We start from the raw sequence: 17,122 nt of genomic DNA, 5'->3' as shown, positions 1-17,122 counted from the left end.
TCTGAATGCTTCAGATAATGGTAGTGTAGTCAGTGACTAAAATATTTTTATCAAATTTCCTCTCTGTAGACGCCTGCAGGTATTGACGTCTGTCAGATCTCGTCACATTGGCTGGTGCTGCAGCTGTTGGAGAGTATTTTTCTTTATGATTATTTTAGAAAAAAAATTTTCTTTTCCACAATGTGGTTTTCTTAGAAGAACAACGTATCTTCTCTTCCTCAGCGAGTTTGACACATTGTGCCCAGGGCAGCCCTGTCCTTGGGCAGTGGCCGCACACCAAAGCTGGGAGGAGGCTGGTCCGGGGGGCCTGGGCGGAAGACAGTGATTTGCAGGGGCGGCTCCCAGACACCCTGCCCAGGGATGGGCTGGGCACCACCTGGGGGCGGAGCGTGAGCTCCAGACGAGCTCCTGCGTGCGCGTGTGTGTCTGCGCCCACCCACGTGACCCTGCTCGTCCCATCTGAAGGACTCTCCTAGGAGGCCGGGTTGCCCCTCCAGACCCCTCCCAACGTCAGGGGGAAGGAAACGTTGACTTTCACTGCACTTTGATTCGTCTCTAAACCATTTGCTGGGGATTCCTGAGAGCAGAGCTCCCGGCGGGCCCTGCCTCCCAAGTCCCGCCGCAAGGCTACCTCGGGTGTGTGGATGTGCGAGGGCCTCCCCTGCTTGCGAAGGGGACATGCGTGCTGGAACCTGTCAGAACTCCATGCCTTCCTCGCCTGCTCACCTGCTCGACGCTGGAGTCAGGACAGGTGCAAGGGGAAGCATACATCTGGGACAGCTAAGGCCCGTGTCACCGGAGGGCTCTGCACAGTCGTTCTGGTTTCAGCGAATAAGCAAAACTCGGGCAAGTACTGCAGCTATTTGGAAATGTTTTCCAAACCACAGTCTCTTTAGAACTAAGCCGTTTCTGCTCTTCTGATGTGAAACGGTCGGTGTAAGCTTACTGAGATCAGGAGACAGGGAGGCCTCACACATCACACAAAGTCAGACAATTGTAATACTTTTGCTGCCTCAACTTGTTTTTTAAATAAAGAACTTTGAAATGCATGAGAACCATGCTGCAATATGATCATTCTAGAGCAAATATATATACACACATATATATATTTCAAGATGAAACTAAAGCAGTTTTTAAATAAATTACTTGAATTTTCTGTGTATTTAAAGGAGCGACTGTTTAATGTACTTGATGGGCCTCTGGTCTTGCCGTGTCTCCTGCCACTGGTGGCACTTCGTAGATTGTGTGTTTGTGTCCGGGTGGCAGTTGGGTACCTGCTCACGCACGGTGCGTCTGCCAGGCCACAGTGTCCCAGGATCGCAGAGGACTGACTTCAAGACTTCAAGAACATTTTCTGGATGTGTGGAAACTTGAGAATGGCCTTGTGAATTTCATGCTTGGACAGGGCAAGTCCGACTACTGAAAGTGCCGCCAGCTTTGCTGCGAGCCCTCTGGCCAGCGGGAGTCCCGTCGGCTGGGCACTTTGGCCCTTCTCTGGGGGACGGCACCCCTGGCTTCCTCACCTCGGCCGAGCGTCCGTGGCAGCTCACTCTATGCAACTTGATCCTCTAGTGGCTTTAAGACTGTAGATCCCCTCTCTGAGACCTGGCTGTACCTGTCAGGATCTCGAGGCGCAGTCCCCGTCTTAGCTGGTTTCTCCGGCTTCTCGTCCTGATGACTGTAAAACAGATGGAGGCAAGACAGCAGCGGATATGGGATGGCAGTGGCCTGACCCGAATCAAGATCCGACCCAAACCACACCAAACGTGGGCTCATCTGGGGGCCACCCCTTGCCCAAGGCTTCCCACCCTCATCTGAAGGCCCAGCGGCCGGATCCAGGACTCACCAAAGCGGATTCCTCACCAGCTGGGAGTGCAGAAGTCTCAGGGCCTGGCTGCGACTTGATTTTTAGGAGGAAGAGGGGCTTCACAACCCCCCTCTGAAGTGTGTTAACCCTTGAGATCCCAGCCTTGACTAATCTGAAGTAAGGACAACAAAGGCCATTCAGTGCCCTCCACATGGCCTTGCCACAGTCACTGTCAGTATGAACACGCCGGACACCAGTGCCAGCCAGGGACAGGCGTGACTGCTGTGTGCTCCTTGGTGACAGGAGTCGGTGGCTGCACACTTTGTAGACTCGTCAAGCTGTCAGCACCTCAGGTGTTTGCAAGCAAAGCCCTTCTTAGTGTGCAGGTCAGTGTGTGGACCCCAAATGAGGGGACCACGGGGGCTGGGGTCCAGGGTCAGTAGAGTCGGTGTCTGGAGCTGCCTTCCTGGGAGGCAGGTGCAGGTGACCAGGGCTCTTGCAGTGCGTGTGGGCCCGGCCTGACCACAGCGAGGACCAGGTCGCCACATCTTTAGCCTCAACCCTTCCCTTGCACTGAGATTATTTCCAGATTGCACTCACTTGAAACTGTCCGTGTCGTCACCTTGTGTCTTAAGGGAAGCCGAGAAGAAGGGCAGGTGGGTAGGCTGTCTTGTCTGCAAAGCATCATTGCGCCCGCAGCTTGCGTTGGTCAGGCTGCAGCTCAGGTGTCTGTGGTTTCTAACCTTGTACCTCAGATAGATGCAGTACCAAGACGGGGCTGGGGACACTGGTCAGTGTCAAAGGGGAGGCGCTCTGGCTGGCAGCCTTGCCCGAAAGGACGAGGAGGCCATGCCGGCGCCCGCTGGGGAAACTGGCCAGCCATCCAGTGCTGAGGACGCAGCTGGAGTTGGGCTTATGGCACCCTTGGGGTGTGGGCTCTGCAGGCTGGTGGTCCGGGTGCCTCTGCACGCTGACTGGAGTGTCAGGCAGGGTGTGTCGGTTGGTTGCGTCTTGTGTAATGTGCACAGACCAGTTACCAAACGAGGATAACGTTGGTCTCATTTGTGGTGGTTTTGTTCCCTATACAAGTCAGCTAAGTAAAGACTTTTAACGAGCTTCCCCTTCACACATGGCAGAAGTTTCCAGGTGCAGGAATGCGAGCTGGTGGGAAGGGGCAGAGGTCGTGAGCTGTCAGCTGGGCCGGCCTGCCTATGCCCCCTTTCCTGGATCTGTCGGCAGACCGGCATCATGACGTTCCCTGGTGGCTGAAGAGCTAGCTTTGGAATGTTGTTTTTCTCACTCTCAGGCAGGGGCCTTAGCTGGAATCATCCGACCTACCACTGATCAGGCCAGCGCTGTGTGCTGCCTCTTGGACACCTGCCCTTGAAAGCCTCAGGCCCCTGGGAGAAGCACTCTGTCCAGTCCTGTCCCCGGGGGGGAAGCAGGGCCACTGAGCCCTCCTCAGATGGTTAGTGGCTTCCAACAGCCCTCAGGAGTGTTTATTGAAGGCCCCAAGTGTGGAGAACTTGGTCTGTGACCACCTAGAACCCCAGAGCTGAACAGGAAGCCGTCCTGGCAGCAACAAGAGGGGTGGGGCTGCAGGCCGTCCTTGGCTTTCCCACCGCTGGGGCGGTGATGTTCGGGTGACATGTTTGAAAAATACTCTCAAAGATACCAGCTGTTCCCTTCTATGGCTAATGGTTTGTGCAGCCACCAGCGATGGTGGCCGCTATTAGAGACTAGGTTTGTAAAACACCAAATATTGCTGTCCACACTAGACATTCACCGGCTTCAGAAAAGATGGACACCTTTGCCCACGCTGTTTCGCTTCTTAACTTTGGTCCAGCTTTAGCCACCACACAGCGTGCGAGGGACTGCTGCTGTGGAGTCAGTCTCGTTTGTCCCTCCGCCTCCCACCAGCACGCGCTGCTTCTGAGAGACACCAGCTCCCTGCCTCCAAGCCTGGTGCCACAGGCCTGTCGTGAGGGACCCCCGCTTCCGAGAGCTCCTGGGGGGGCTCTGCCTTTCACCACCTGGGAGAGGTGTCAGTTCAGTTCCGAGTTGAACAAGGCCTGTGCACACAGCATGTTGGGGACCCAGCCTAAAGTTCTTGTCACCTCATGCAAAGCCAGCCATCACTTTCCAGCCAGAGCCCCCAAACCTCAAGGTGGCCCCTTGGCCAGCCCCTCCTTGGGTCCTCCAGGAGGAGTGAGCACCCTTCCCAGCAGCATCCCTTGCCCTCCACAGGGCTGCCAGGGGCACGTCGCTCTGTGCCGTGGACTGAGACCATCTCCTGGTGACAGAATGACCCGTTTGTTGGAAATGCCTTGTTGCCAGAGAAACTCCCCAGGCATCTCGGAATGAAACTATTTAGTTCCATTGTGAACTGGCCACAGGACTGCTTTTTATCAACTTATTAAGTTGGAGCACTATAATAGCTCTTGCTGATTTAGCAATGGTGTTAAGTGTGTGTTAAACACATAATGTTACATTTTATGAGGAGGAGGTCGTAAGGAAGTGTCGTGTCGCTCATGACTCTTTTCTATTAGTTGGGTAACAGTGGCCTCATGTTTGTGTCTGTGTGTACACAGAGCCCTTGGGTTCTGCTCTGTTTCTTTGCCAGGTGAATGTTTGTGGCATGCACTGCTGTCCGCGCCCCTCTGTCCTGCACAGGGTTCGGCTGTGCAGCGCCCTGATTTCCTCCATGCACAGAGAACCTCCTTGCGTCTGTTTCTCTGTTCCTCTGTGGCTGACTCAATAAACTTTTCCCTCTGACATGATGATGCGGGTGTGTCTGTCACTTTCCTGTGACCTCCTGCCCTCTGCCTTCCTGGAGCCTAGTGGGTCTAGTGGGCTGTCTGAGGCCTGCCGAGGGGAGCCGGGCCCAAGTACGAGAGCATTTGTTTCCAGAGGCCCGCAAGCTCGCAAATCTGGGGCCTGTCCCTGGAACCCACGCATGGGCCCGCTCAGGCGGGGTTGGGGCCTGGGCCTTCTGCAGGCCTGTTCTGGTGGAACCAGGGTGGGGCCGGCGGTCTACCTCTGCTGAAGGGTTCCTGACTGTCCCTGGAGCCAGTGTCTTAAGGAGGCAGCCTGCTTGCTGTTGCTGCCAGCAGGAGTGGCCACGCTGGGCTGAGGACGGGGTGGCCCGGTGTGTGCACCTGGTTTTGACGCCCCAGGGGACATATGGGATCCTGGGGCGGCTGGAAGAGTGCTCCATTGACCTTCATACAGGCAGAGTGAGTCATCTCTGTCCTCTGGCACCCCACTGAGGGCTGTGACTGGCAGTTGGCAGTGAAGGAAATGAAAGGGAGGGGACTTGCCCCAGGTTACCCAGCTGCTGGTGTTTGAATCCGGAAGCGAGTTATCGTCAATGGCTCTTCTGATTTGTGGGGCGTGGAAGAGGTCCCAGCAGGGCCGGGGTGTGGGGTAGAAGGGATCTGCTCAGACTAGGGAGAAAGGGACGAGGGACTTTGATAGTTGGGGGGTGTCACCACGGGGCTACTGGATGGGACCTGTGCAGTTGGGGGCCCACGGAAGCCAGGAGCCTCCGGACCTGGGGACAAGTCCCGGCTGGGCCACTCTGGCGCTGTTACCTGGGCGCCCTGCTGCAAAACGCAGGTTGATCGCCCTGTGGTGGGGACTAAAGGGATGGTCGCGGTCCTTCGGCCAGACGGGAGTGGGGCGGAGAGCCAGGGCCACCCAGACTCTGCACCCAAGACCCCATTTGCCCTCCCAGAGCCCGCTTGCTCTCTGGGACCTTGCCCGTGACCCTGCCCGGCGCCCTGGCTGACGCGAGCCTGCGGCGTCCCCTGTCATCCTCCCGGTGCACGCGGCCCCGCCCTGTCCCGCCCCGCCGTCCCTGGCAGGGAGGGGCTTGGAAGCCTCCGCCCACCACGGCACGCCCGGCGCCCCCAGACTCGGGGCTGGGCTTTGGGAACACAGGTGGAGGCCCAGGGCGCTGAGGGCGGCGGGTCCCAAAATCCAGGCGCTTCCCCCCCAGATGGAGGAGGCAGCGAGCGAGAACAGCTTCCTGCAGGGGACGCCCGGCCACCGCGCCGCAGTCCCACCGCGGCCACAGAGATGCTCCCCGCCCCAGGACAGGCCTGAAGCAGTGGGAGCCCGAGACGCTGGGAGCCCCGCACCCCGGTGGCCGCCCAGGGCCCGGTGCCTGTGGGCGGGGAGGTGGAATCGGCACCCCACGATGACCCCCGCCCCCGGGTGGTGGGCGGCCCTGACGGGCGGGGCAGGGGCCAGGGTCGTGTGTTCCCCTGCCCCCCCCCCCCCCCACTGCCTCACCTGGCGCGCGGGTGCCTGGGCCACCTGAGCGAGCACCAGACCTGCACCCCGCCCACGCTCCGCCGAGCGACCAGGCTAGGAGGGGACACCCGGCGCTGCACCCCTTTCCTGGCCTTTCCCCAGGATGCTCACCAAGGATGATCTCTGCGTGCCCAGCGGCCATCACGGGGCAAGAAGAAGTAGCCAAGACAGAATCAGTGCCGCAGGCCTCCCATCCCACAGTCTTTGTTCGTTTCTTTTTGAGAGGGAGTCTCACTTTGTCGCCCAGGCTGGAGTGCAATGGTGCGACCTCAGCTCACTGCAACCTCTGCCTCCCAGGTTCAAGCGATTCTCCCGCCTCAGCCTCCCGAGTAGCTGGGATAATTGACACCCGCACCCGGCTAATGTTTGTACTTTTAGTAGAGGTGCGGTTTCACCACGTTGGCCAGGCTGGTCTCGAACTCCTGACTCAAGTGATCTGCCCGCCTTGGTCTCCCAAAGTGCTGGGATTACAAGCGTGAGCCACCGCACCCGACCCGATTTCACATCTTTGTCTCCACACTACTGTTAATTTTTTTTAAACGAAATTTGAACCACTATGCAGAGTTTTGCAACCTACATTTTTTGTTGTTTAGCAAAATATCTTCAACTTTCCTTGTTCCTGCATGTAGACCTACTGCATTCTTTAATAGCTGTTAGCATTCCAGGGTATAACTTCTTTTTTTTTTTCTTTGAGACAGGGTCTCCCTCTGTTGCCCAGGCTGGAGTGCCCAAGGTTGATCGTGGCTCACTGAAGCACCCTGGGCTCTGGCCATCTTCCCGCCTCAGCCAATTGAGTAGCTGGGACTGAAGGTGCACACCGCCATGCCCTGCTTTTTTTTTTTTTTTTGGTAGAAATAGGTTTCTCTATGTTGCCTGGGCTGGTCTCAAACTCCTGGGCTCAAGCGGTCCTCCTGCCTCGCTCGGCCTCTCAAAGTTCTGGGATTACAGGTATGAGCCACTGTGCCCGGCCTTCTTTGCCCATTTTTAAATTGAGCTGTTCATCTTGTTATTGATTTGTAAAAACTCTATATATTTTGGATAAAAGTTCTTTTATCAGATATAGTATTGCAAATATTTTCTTTTTTCCTGAATGATATATTTTGATAAAGTCCAATTTATCCATTTTTTTCTTTAGTGTTTAGCTTTTTTGTTTGCTCTCTCTAGAAAAATCTTTGCACCAAGGTGGCAAAGATGTGCTTGTTTCTAGAGCTTCTAGCTTTACATTTAGGTGGGTGAGCCACCTTGAGTTAAATTATGTGTAGTGAGGTAAGTGTTGAGCTGCTTCCCTTTTCCATACATTTATCCAGTCGTTGCAGCACCATTTGCTGAACAGACTTTCGTTACTGAATTGTCTTGGAATTTTTGTTTTTGTATAGTCAACTGACTTTATGCTTGTGCATCTAGACCCTACATTGTGTTCCACTGATTTAATTACCTATATTTATGTCAAATCCTACCCTGTTTTAATTATTATAGTTTTTCAGTAAAGCATAAAGGTATATGAGTCCTCTAGCTTGAGCCATCCTACCTGGCTTGATCTTCTTTTTGAAGGTTATCTTAAATATTCTACTTGGCATTTCCATATATGTTATAATCAAATTCTCTATTTCTTTTTTAAAAATTATGTTAGCATTTTGATTGGGATTAAATTGAATCTATCAGATCAATTTGGAGATAACTAACATCTTTATAATATTTAATCTCCCAGTCCATGAAAATGGTATATCTTTTATTTCGGTCTTTAACATTTTCTCTCAGCAATTTTTTTGAGTTTTCAGTCTTTTACATCATTCATTAAATTAATTTCTGTTGAATGTGTTTTTTTATGCTACTGTATTTTAAAAGTTTACAAGTTTTTTGCTGTTAGAATATAGTAATGCAATGATTGTATATTGACCTTGTATCCAGTACCTTATAGAAAAAACTAAAAAAAATTCTAGTTTTTAAAATAGATTCTTTAGGATTTATATAAATGGTCTTGCTGTCTTCTAATAAAGATGGTTTTGCCTCTTCCAGTACAATCATCTTTTTTTCCCCTTCAGTGTTCTGCTGAACCAGTATAATCTTTATGCCCTTTTTTTTCCCCCCTATTGCCCTGGCTAGAATCTCTAGTACGATGTTAATAGGAAGGGGGAAAGTGAATATCCCTGCCTTGTTCCCATTCTTGGGGAAAAGCAATTAGTCTTTCACCATTAAGTATGATGCTTGCTGTGGGTTTCTCGTAAATGCTCTTTATCAATTTGAGGAAGTTCCCTTTTTCTGCATCTGTTGAGATGATCGTTATGGCTTTTCTCCATTGCTCCACTGATAATGTTAAGTTACATTGACTGAGTTTTGAATGTTAAATTCACCTTGCATTTTGCAACCCCACTTGGTCATGATAAATTAACCTTTCAAAATATTGCTGGATTCGATCTGCTAATATTTTAAGAATGTTGCATCTGTGGTGGTTTTTTTGTTTTATTTTTTGTTTTTTGTTTGTTTGTTTGTTTTTGAGACAGAGTTTCGCTCTTGTTGCCCAGGCTGGAGTGCAATGGTGTGATCTTAGCTCACCGCAACTTCTTGACTCCCAGGTTCAAGCAATTCTCCTGCCTCAGCCTCCCGAGTAGCTGGGATTACAGGCATGCGCCAACCAGGCTGGGCTAATTTTTTTTGTATTTTTAGTAGAGACAGGGCTTCTCCATGTTGGTCACGCTGGTCTCAAACTCCTGACCTCAGGTGATCCGCCCACCTTGGCCTCCCAAAGTGCTGGGATTACAGGCGTGAGCCACCATGCCCAGCCCTTTTGTTGTTGTTGTTTAATTTAGGTTTTTGAGGAACAGGTGGTGTTTGGTTACATGGATAAGTTCCTTGGCAGTGATTTGAGATTTTTGTGTACCACCACCCGAGCAGTGTACACTGAACCCAATGTGTAATCCTTCATCCCTTGCCCCTTTCTCACCCTTCCCCCCCGGAGTACCCAAAGTCCATTGTATCATTCTTATGCCTTTGCATCCTCGTAGCTTAGCTCCCCATATCAGTGAGAACATATGATGTTTTCCATCACTTAGAATAATGGTCTCCAATTCCATCCAGGTTGCTGTGGATACCATTATTTCATTCCTTTTTATGGCTGAGTAGTATTCCATGATGTAAATACACCACATTTTCTTTATCCACTCACTGATTGGTGGGTATTTGGGCTAGTTCTGTATTTTTGCAATTGCGAATTGTGCCGCTATAAATGTGCACGTGCAAGTGACTTCTTCATATCATGACTTATTTTCCTCTGGGTAGATACCCAAGGAATTTTGCATCTATGTTTCTGATGGAAATTGATCTATAATTTTATTTTCCTGTAAGATCTTTGTCAACTATAGGTTAATGCTGGTCTCCTAAAATGAGTTTGGAAAGGTTCTCTCCTCTTCTATTCTTCTGAAAGGGTTTCTGTAAATTCTATTATGCCATACATAAGAGTTTGTTAGAATTAACTAGTGAAACCAGTGAGCCTAGAGATCTTGTCTTTCTGGGAGATTTCTTCTTTCTGGGAGATTTTTTACTACAAACCAATTTCCTTTATAGACTTAAGACTCCTCAGATTTTATTCCTCCTTGTGTTGGTTTCATAAAGTTATTTTTAAGAAAGTTGCATATTTTAGTTATTCATAATATCCTTGTGACGTATGTAAGATTTGTATCTCACTTCATTCCTGATACTGGAATGAAATTCATACATGTGTGTTTTTCTTGATCAGTCTGGATAGGGGTTATCAATTAGAGAAACAACTTTTGGCTTTGCTGGTTGTCTCCCCTTTCATTGAGTTTTGGTCTTTATTATTACCTTCCTGTACTTATTTCATTTAAACATGCTTTTATTTTTCTACATTCTTATGATTAAAATTTAGATAGCTGATTTGAAACCTTTCTGTGAATAGAGGCATTTAAAGTATAATTGTTCTCCTTAGCTACATCTCATACATTTTGGTTTTTAATTTTGTTTAAAAATGAAGAGAGAGCATCTCCCTATGTTTCCCAGGCTGGTCTCGAACTCCTGGGCTCAAGGGATCCTCCTGCCTTGGCCTCCCAAAGTGCTAGGATTATAGGCATGCACCACCATGCCCAGCCTGCATCCCATACGTTCGGATATATTGTGTTTTCACTATCATTCAGTTCAGAATATTTTCTAATTTCCTTTGTGTTTCTTCTTTGACCGATTGGGTTATTTTGAAGTGTGTTGTTTAATTTCCCAACATAATTTTAATTTTGAGATTTTTCGGCATATTATCACTGTTGATATCCCATTCCATTTCTGTGTGGTCAGAGAACATGGTCCATAATATTTAAATCTTCAAATTCATTTTATAGCCCAGCATGTGATCCAGCTTGACGAACGTTTCATGTGCACGTGACAAGAATGGATATTCTGCTGTTGTTGGCTGTAGTGTTCTATGTCAGGTCAGGCCGGTTGACGGTGTTGTTAAATCTATATGCTTGCTAATTTTTTCTTTACTTTTTCTATCATTTTCTGAGTGTTAAAATCTCTATGATTGTAGATTTTGTCTATTTTCTCCTATAGTCCTACCATGCTTGCTTCATATCTCTTAAATCTCTATTATCAGTTAATTCATCGTCTTGATGAATTGACCTTATTATTATGCTTTCCCTGTTTTTCTTGTAGTGTACCATGAAGTATGTTTTGTCTGATAGTAATATAACCATACCAGCTTTTTAATACTTACTGTTGGCATAGTAAAATTTTTTCTTCGTCTTTGTTTTCAGACGGGGTCTCATTCTGTCACCCAGGCTGAGTGCAGTGACATGATCACAGTTCACTGCAGCATTGACCTCCCAGGCTCAAGCGATCCTCCCACCTCAGCCCCGTGAGTAGCTGGGCCTACAGGTCCACACCACCACATCCAGCTAATTTTCTAATGTTTTTATAGAGATGGGGGTCTCACTGTGTTGCCCAGGCTGGTCCCGAATTCCTGGGCTCAAGTGATCCTCCTGCCTCAGCTTCCCAAAGTGCTAGGATTATAGGTGTGAGCCACCACATCCAGCCTAAAATTTTCATGCTTCTACTCTTATCTCATTTGTGTTTTTATATTTCAAGTGAGTCACTTGTAGACAACTTATAGTTGGGTTTCCTTTTAGATCTAGTTTGACAACCTCTGCCTTTTAATTGGAGTGTTGCATCCCTTTACACTGAACATAATTATCAGTATGGTTAGGTTGAAGTCTACCATCTTGCTACTTATTTTCTACTTGTCACATCTGGCTTTTTATTCCTCTGTCACTGCTTTCCTGTCTTTCTGGTAAATCTTTTTAAATATTTCATTTTGTAGCCATCCCTGTGGGGGTGTCAGTGATGCTCGGGCTCCACTAACTGCACCATTGTCCTACTCCATCTCCTTTGAGCCTCCTGTCAACCTCTGCACACATGGCCTCAGCCCCTAGCCCTGGATGACCACCATTAGACCCAGCAGAACCGTGGCAGTGGTTTGCTGGCCCAGCACCTAGAGCCGCAGAATACGCTCCCTTGACCCTCAGGGAAAGATGCAGCGCTAGTGAGACTTGCTCTCCTCCACCACCAAAGTAAGGTGAGTTTACCCCCTCCCTCATCCCAGGATCCTCCCTGAATGGGCCAGGGGCTGCTGCTAACACATCTCAGGACCGCCAGCCTCAGCCCCGCTCCCAGCACTTTGTTAAAGGTGAGAGCACTAGTGGAAAGAAAGGCTGCACATTAGGGCAAGAGCAGCTTCTGAGGCCCTCTTGAAGCCCAGCCCTGCCGTCTTGGCAGTGAGGTATGCCCCCAACCTCCACTTCGCTCTTAGTACTGGGGCCAAAGTATCCTGGGTGTAAAATGGGGACGATCCGCTCCATGCCACGGGGTCCTGAGGATCATACACAACAGTGCCCCTAAAGCGCCTGGCACAGCACCTGACCGGAGCACACGGGCAACACATAGGCAACAAACAGGAGCTGGAAGAGTTACCTGTGGCTGCCAGAACCAACACCACAAACCAGGCATGGTGCTAGGGGGTCATGCACCCGACATTTATTTTCTCACCGTTCAGGAGGCCAGAAGTCTGAGATCCAGGTGCCGGCAGGGCCACACCCCGTCTGAGGGCTCTGGGGGAGGAAGCCTCCTGGCCTCTTCCAGCTCCCCATGGCTCCAGGCTCCTGGGCTTGTGGCTGCATCGCTCCTGCCTCTGCCTCTGTCTTCACGTGGCCTGTCCCCATGTGTCTTTTCCTCCCCTCCTTAGGACATTCGTCATTGGATTTAGGGCCCACCCAGAATCCAGGAGGGGCTCATCTTCAGATCCTTAACGACACCTACAAAGACCCTTTATCTAAATAAGGTCAGATCCACAGGTCCCAGGGGTTAGGATATGGACATATGTTTTTGAAGGCACCATTCAACCCACCAACAGGAGCCATCACATTCTCATTTCTCCTTCCTTAACGTTTTCACGGGCCCAGCACACAGGCCAGGATGGAGCATTCTTTGAGGTGTTCCTGGGAGCCCAGCAACAGACCGGGTGTTCAGTGTGCCCCTGTTGGTCTCCATGTGGGCCCTGCAAGAAGGAACCACCCCCGTTTTATGGGGGGTTCAGGGCTTGTGGCCAGATCTGCAGCTAGGCCTGGATCAGGCTCCCGTCCAGCTCCAGGGCAGATAGATAGATAACTGCAGAGCTCTCCGGAGTCCTGTGCACGCCTCGGCTCACACTGCAGCTCAGCAGCAGCAACGCGGGTGACAGAAACCAGCTCTGGGTCTGTGAGCCTCTGTCTCACCTGCTGGGGGATGGCGCAGTATTGCTCCAAGACACGCAAACAGCTGTGGGCAGCAGAGACAGTGAGGCAATCCTGCCGCACTCTCCAACCATGCCCTCCTCAGCCACGCGGAGAAAGCACACCTTCATCTGTGCAAGGAATCCTCAAGAAGCAGACAAAATTCATGCGCTGTTAATTCAGATGTTACAGTCACATCCAATGCTAAGCGCTGTTCTTTGAAAACAGCTGAAGTAGACACATCTTCCAAGAACAAATCATAGAAATGTTACCAGGCGACTGTCTTTGCATCAGTGATGGGGACTTGGGGTGAGCTTATGGTTGGCGTTGTGAACAGTGCCAGCTCCCTAAAGCAAGCTTTCTTTTCTGTTGTTTGAAATGCGGCAGGAGAACTGAAATCCTATTAAAATATACTGGTTTCCGGTTCAAGAGAAAGAAATACTTTTTTGCACCAATTTAATTCAGATTTCTAAAGCCGAGGCAGGGACGGCATCACAGTCTGTTGAATGAATTCCAGCTCAGCTGGGGCCTTGCCATGACAAATCATTCCTAATAGAATCTCTCCAAACCACAGGGGAAAAATCGAAGGCATCAAAGTGCCCTTTCCATTTCAATAAACTCCACTGGCCACGATTCTGTTTGCAAAACACAGAATAAACATGGAACCCAGGCCTGCCCAGCACATTTACTCCCTGGCTAGCACCTCTGTTCACCTGTTGTTTTCTCTTTTATATGAGTGACCGTTTCCTAAAACGCAATCACTGTCGAGTAAGATCTTGGAAATTATCCATGGAGAAAAGACCTGAAGAGTCTGCATTAAAATAACGTGACCGGTGCCTGGAATGAGGAAGGAGCACATTCAGGATGGTCCTGGGTCATTTTCAAGACCTTCCCCCAGTCACTGTCGGATGAAGTAAGGAGCTGGACATCGGTGTTTATTAAACCAGATTTATTCTCCACAAGCTGAAGATACCTGAGGTTGCATGAGGACTGGCATTAAATAATTTATAAATGTATTTCTGACAGACTTTTATCATAAGGATTCATGTGTTTACAAAAGCAAAATCTAAGCTCTCCACAGCTAGAAAGTGGGAAGGTGCCCCGCTGCAAGCACAGCCTTGGGGGAGGATGAGGCCACATAGTTCTGCTCCGCCCACATTCTCAGAACGCCCCAAGAAGTTAGTGGCTACGCAAAGCCAAGCCTTGGGGGAGAACGGTCCGTGGTGTGGACTCTCCAAAATGCAGACCCAACGAGAGGCCGGGCCCGCCTTTGCATCTGGAGGCACTGCAGAGCTGCTGAAAGCGGCCCATCCCAGGAGCCTGGCAAACACCCCCAGAGACCCTCAGGATGAGCCAGCTCTGGGGCTGTGTCCTGAGAAGCTGGGGCTCCGTGGCCCAGCTTGTGGATGGGTGTCCAGGGGGCAGGCCCCATGCCCTTAGCACGTGCTGACACGCTCCCTCCAGCTCCAACAACCACACCAGAACCTTCCATAGAACATTTAAGTAATGAAATCTCAACATTACAGTAAAAAGGTGCAAAGGGTCTCTTTTGCAAATATTTATGTACAGCTAAGATCTTGTTGAGTTCAGTAAAGCATCCTGCGCGTGCACATACGCAGTGTGCACAGATTCAGGGGAAATTGAGCAGCACACTGGAAGACGAGATTATACAGGATGCTATTTTACTTTTGATCCCATGTAGTTTCCTGAGCATGATATTTTAGATGGAACTCTTTCTGGTCTGTGATCTTTGGTAGAAAAAAGGTCTCTGGGATTATTATAAAAATTTTGCATCTATTGAAAAAAAGGGAAAAAGACAGCTTGCCTCAGCTGGCCCAACCCCTGTCCCAAACACCTGATCACAGGGGGGTGGTCCCCTCACCTGGGTAGGCCCTGTCCACCTTCTCTGATGGGAGAGAGACCACAGTGGTTACCTGAACCACCCTTCTCACAGGCCTCGCTGGAGATCCTGGGGCTCCCGGCTCACTGTCATGTGCCCAGCCCAGTGTTCATCGGTGATTCATAAGGACTGGGTGAGTGAATGAATGAAGTAAGGAAAGGTAAAACCAGAGACGTGAGGGCCACGGGTCACCTGTGACTCGGCCAAGCTGGTGGCTCCAGTGCCAGCCCCTGGTTGTGGATTCCAGAACTTTCTAGGCAACACACAAAGTAACCTCCCAGCAGAGGTTATCACCAACAAGATGCAGCTGCCTGCCTGAGACACACCCCAACAGGAAACACCCTTGGTGCAGTTTAACCAGGGGGCCTGAAGGCCTGAGAGAAGGTGCGTAGCCATGGGTCTCGCAGCTGGCCACACGGTAAGCGGGCTGCACGCTGAGCCTGGGCTGCCCTGCCCCGCCACCCCTCCAGGCTTCTGCTCCTGGCGGACTCTAGGGGGCAGCTAGTCCCCACACATAGGGCACAGTTCCACTTGGCAGGCTCAGCCACGTTTATTCCCCTTTCCAAATGGCAACCTTCCCCTCCTCCCTGCCCGACCCGCTCAGCACGTATCTGTCCTCAGCCGAGCACAGCGTCCTCACGGTGTCCATGTGCGCCACCAGCTCCTTCTCCACGGTCTTCCTCTCGGCATCAATCACGTAGATTTTCCCCTTCGGTGTTCCCTGCCACAGCCCTCGGCTGCCCACCCAGACCTGCCAGGGAGAAACGGGAGGGGTCAGCAGGGAAAGAAGTCCCTCCCAGGAGTGCCAGGGCTTTGCCTGGCTACCCAGAATTGACGCGTGTGCCTCCAAATCTCTGTCCTTCCTGGACAGGGCCTCTGCCCCCTGAGGGTCAGGGCCACCTGGCAGGTGCAGAGGACCCTTCTCAGGCTTAGAACCTAATGGCCAAGGGGCCTCTAGGGAAGAAGACTGCATTGCGTGCTGGAAAGGTGCTGGGGGTGCGTCGTAAGTGTTCTCACCAAACAGCCACCTGTGTGAGGTGACAGATACGGTAATTAGCTTGTGATTATTTCACAATGTATATTGAAATATCACCTTGTATACCTTATATATAATTTTTATTTGTCAATTATATCCCAATTCAGTTATGGGGGAAAACACTAAACGAATTCTGCCCCACCCCCGCCGTGTCTCAGACTTGCTCGGGGCCTGGAAGTCCAGCTTTCCTTCCAATTTCTCCCTTTTCGGATGAGACTGTCTAACCTCTGCCTGGCCCAGCCTTGTATTTTGGGAAGAGACAGACTGTTTCTAGCTGCGCAGGTTCACAGTGCAAGAGGGGTTGGTTCTGCCCCAGGTGGGACCCGCGCACAGTTCAACCACATCCGAGGGCACCAGCTTCACTTGGAGACTTGGGGCTCAGAACTGATGCTGGAATGGGCTAGGACTTCGGGGGATGTAGTGATGGAGGGGGTGTATTTTGCATGTGGGACAGACGTGGATTTAGGGGGCCAGAGGGCAGACTGTAATGGGTTGAACAGTGTCCCCCCAAATCCATATCCTCCCTGAACCTCAGAATGTGAGCTTCTTTGGAAATAGAGTCTGTAGACAGATCAGATGTGCTCACACTGGTTAATCCAGTACGACCAGCATCCCCATAAGAGACACACACAGGGAGAGAGAATGCCATGTGGTGCAGGCACAGATTCGAGTGCCACGTCCACAGCCAGGGCACGCCAAGGACGGCGGCCACATGAACGGGTGGTGGAGAAAAGGGCCTGGAGTGCACGCTCCCCCCGAGCCCCCGAGGGAGGCAGCTCTGCTGACACCTTGGTTTTGGACCTCCTGCCTCGAGAATTGTGAGAAAATTAAGTTCTGTCATTTGAAGCCACCCAGTTTGGGGGAATGCACTGTGGAGTGCTTGGACCACACCATGAAACCAGCACATGGTGACCTGTGGGCCCGTTGGCGCCAAACCTGCACCTGCCTGTTAGGAGGGTAGCCCTGAGAGGCGAAGGCAGGAGGGCACGAGGGCGTGCGGCTGGCTCTCGGGAGCATGGGGCTGAGGCCAGGGCAAGCGAGACCTGGCGGGGATGCTGGGGATGGCGGGCCCTCCACCCTACCTGCTTCTTCACCCGGATCATGCAGTTGATCTCAGAGCAGTCCTCGAGGGGCACCCTCTGCGGGGGCTGGGCCAGGTCCTTCAGGCTCCAGATGTAAACCTCGCTGCATCCTGCACAGGCTGCCCACAGCTGCTCCTCCTGAAACACAGGGCACGGTGTGGGCTATGGGCCCCGGGCCACGTGCGTGCTGGGCCCACAGCCCCTGCTGGGATA

At 51.1% G+C, this 17,122-nt stretch overlaps 2 protein-coding genes and 1 long non-coding RNA gene across 18 annotated transcripts in view; 2 read left to right on the top strand and 1 right to left on the bottom strand.

The window, feature by feature from the left end:
* Positions 1 to 4,587, top strand: part of SLC45A4 (solute carrier family 45 member 4) — a 97,932-nt gene extending 93,345 nt beyond the window's left edge. For all 5 annotated transcript variants that reach the window (XM_063643589.1, XM_055287409.2, XM_063643588.1 and 2 more), the window contains one exon: positions 70 to 4,587. In XM_063643589.1, coding sequence (XP_063499659.1) covers positions 70 to 195 — 126 coding nt within the window. In that variant the 3' untranslated portion in view covers positions 196 to 4,587. The remainder of the gene's footprint in view (positions 1 to 69) is intronic.
* Positions 4,588 to 6,441: 1,854 nt separating this feature from the next.
* LOC134737259 (uncharacterized) lies at positions 6,442 to 14,689 on the top strand. The gene is made up of 3 exons (XR_010121964.1): positions 6,442 to 7,072; positions 10,468 to 10,557; positions 10,882 to 14,689. It is a non-coding gene; the product is annotated as an uncharacterized lncRNA (long non-coding RNA).
* Positions 14,690 to 15,326: 637 nt separating this feature from the next.
* DENND3 (DENN domain containing 3) overlaps positions 15,327 to 17,122 on the bottom strand; it is a 66,239-nt gene continuing 64,443 nt past the window's right edge. For 6 of the 12 annotated variants that reach the window (XM_055287399.2, XM_055287403.2, XM_063643584.1 and 3 more), the window contains one exon: positions 15,573 to 17,047. In XM_055287399.2, the coding sequence (XP_055143374.1) occupies positions 16,655 to 17,047 (393 nt within the window). In that variant the 3' untranslated portion in view covers positions 15,573 to 16,654. Of the gene's footprint in view, positions 15,543 to 15,571; positions 17,048 to 17,122 lie in introns of those variants that run through there. The other 6 variants (XM_055287400.2, XM_063643583.1, XM_063643585.1 and 3 more) reach the window with 2 other exon arrangements.

The sequence above is a fragment of the Symphalangus syndactylus genome, chromosome 7 (genome assembly GCF_028878055.3).
Source record: "Symphalangus syndactylus isolate Jambi chromosome 7, NHGRI_mSymSyn1-v2.1_pri, whole genome shotgun sequence".
NCBI classification, from domain to species: domain Eukaryota; kingdom Metazoa; phylum Chordata; class Mammalia; order Primates; family Hylobatidae; genus Symphalangus; species Symphalangus syndactylus.
This window is presented reverse-complemented; position numbering and strand designations above follow the sequence as displayed.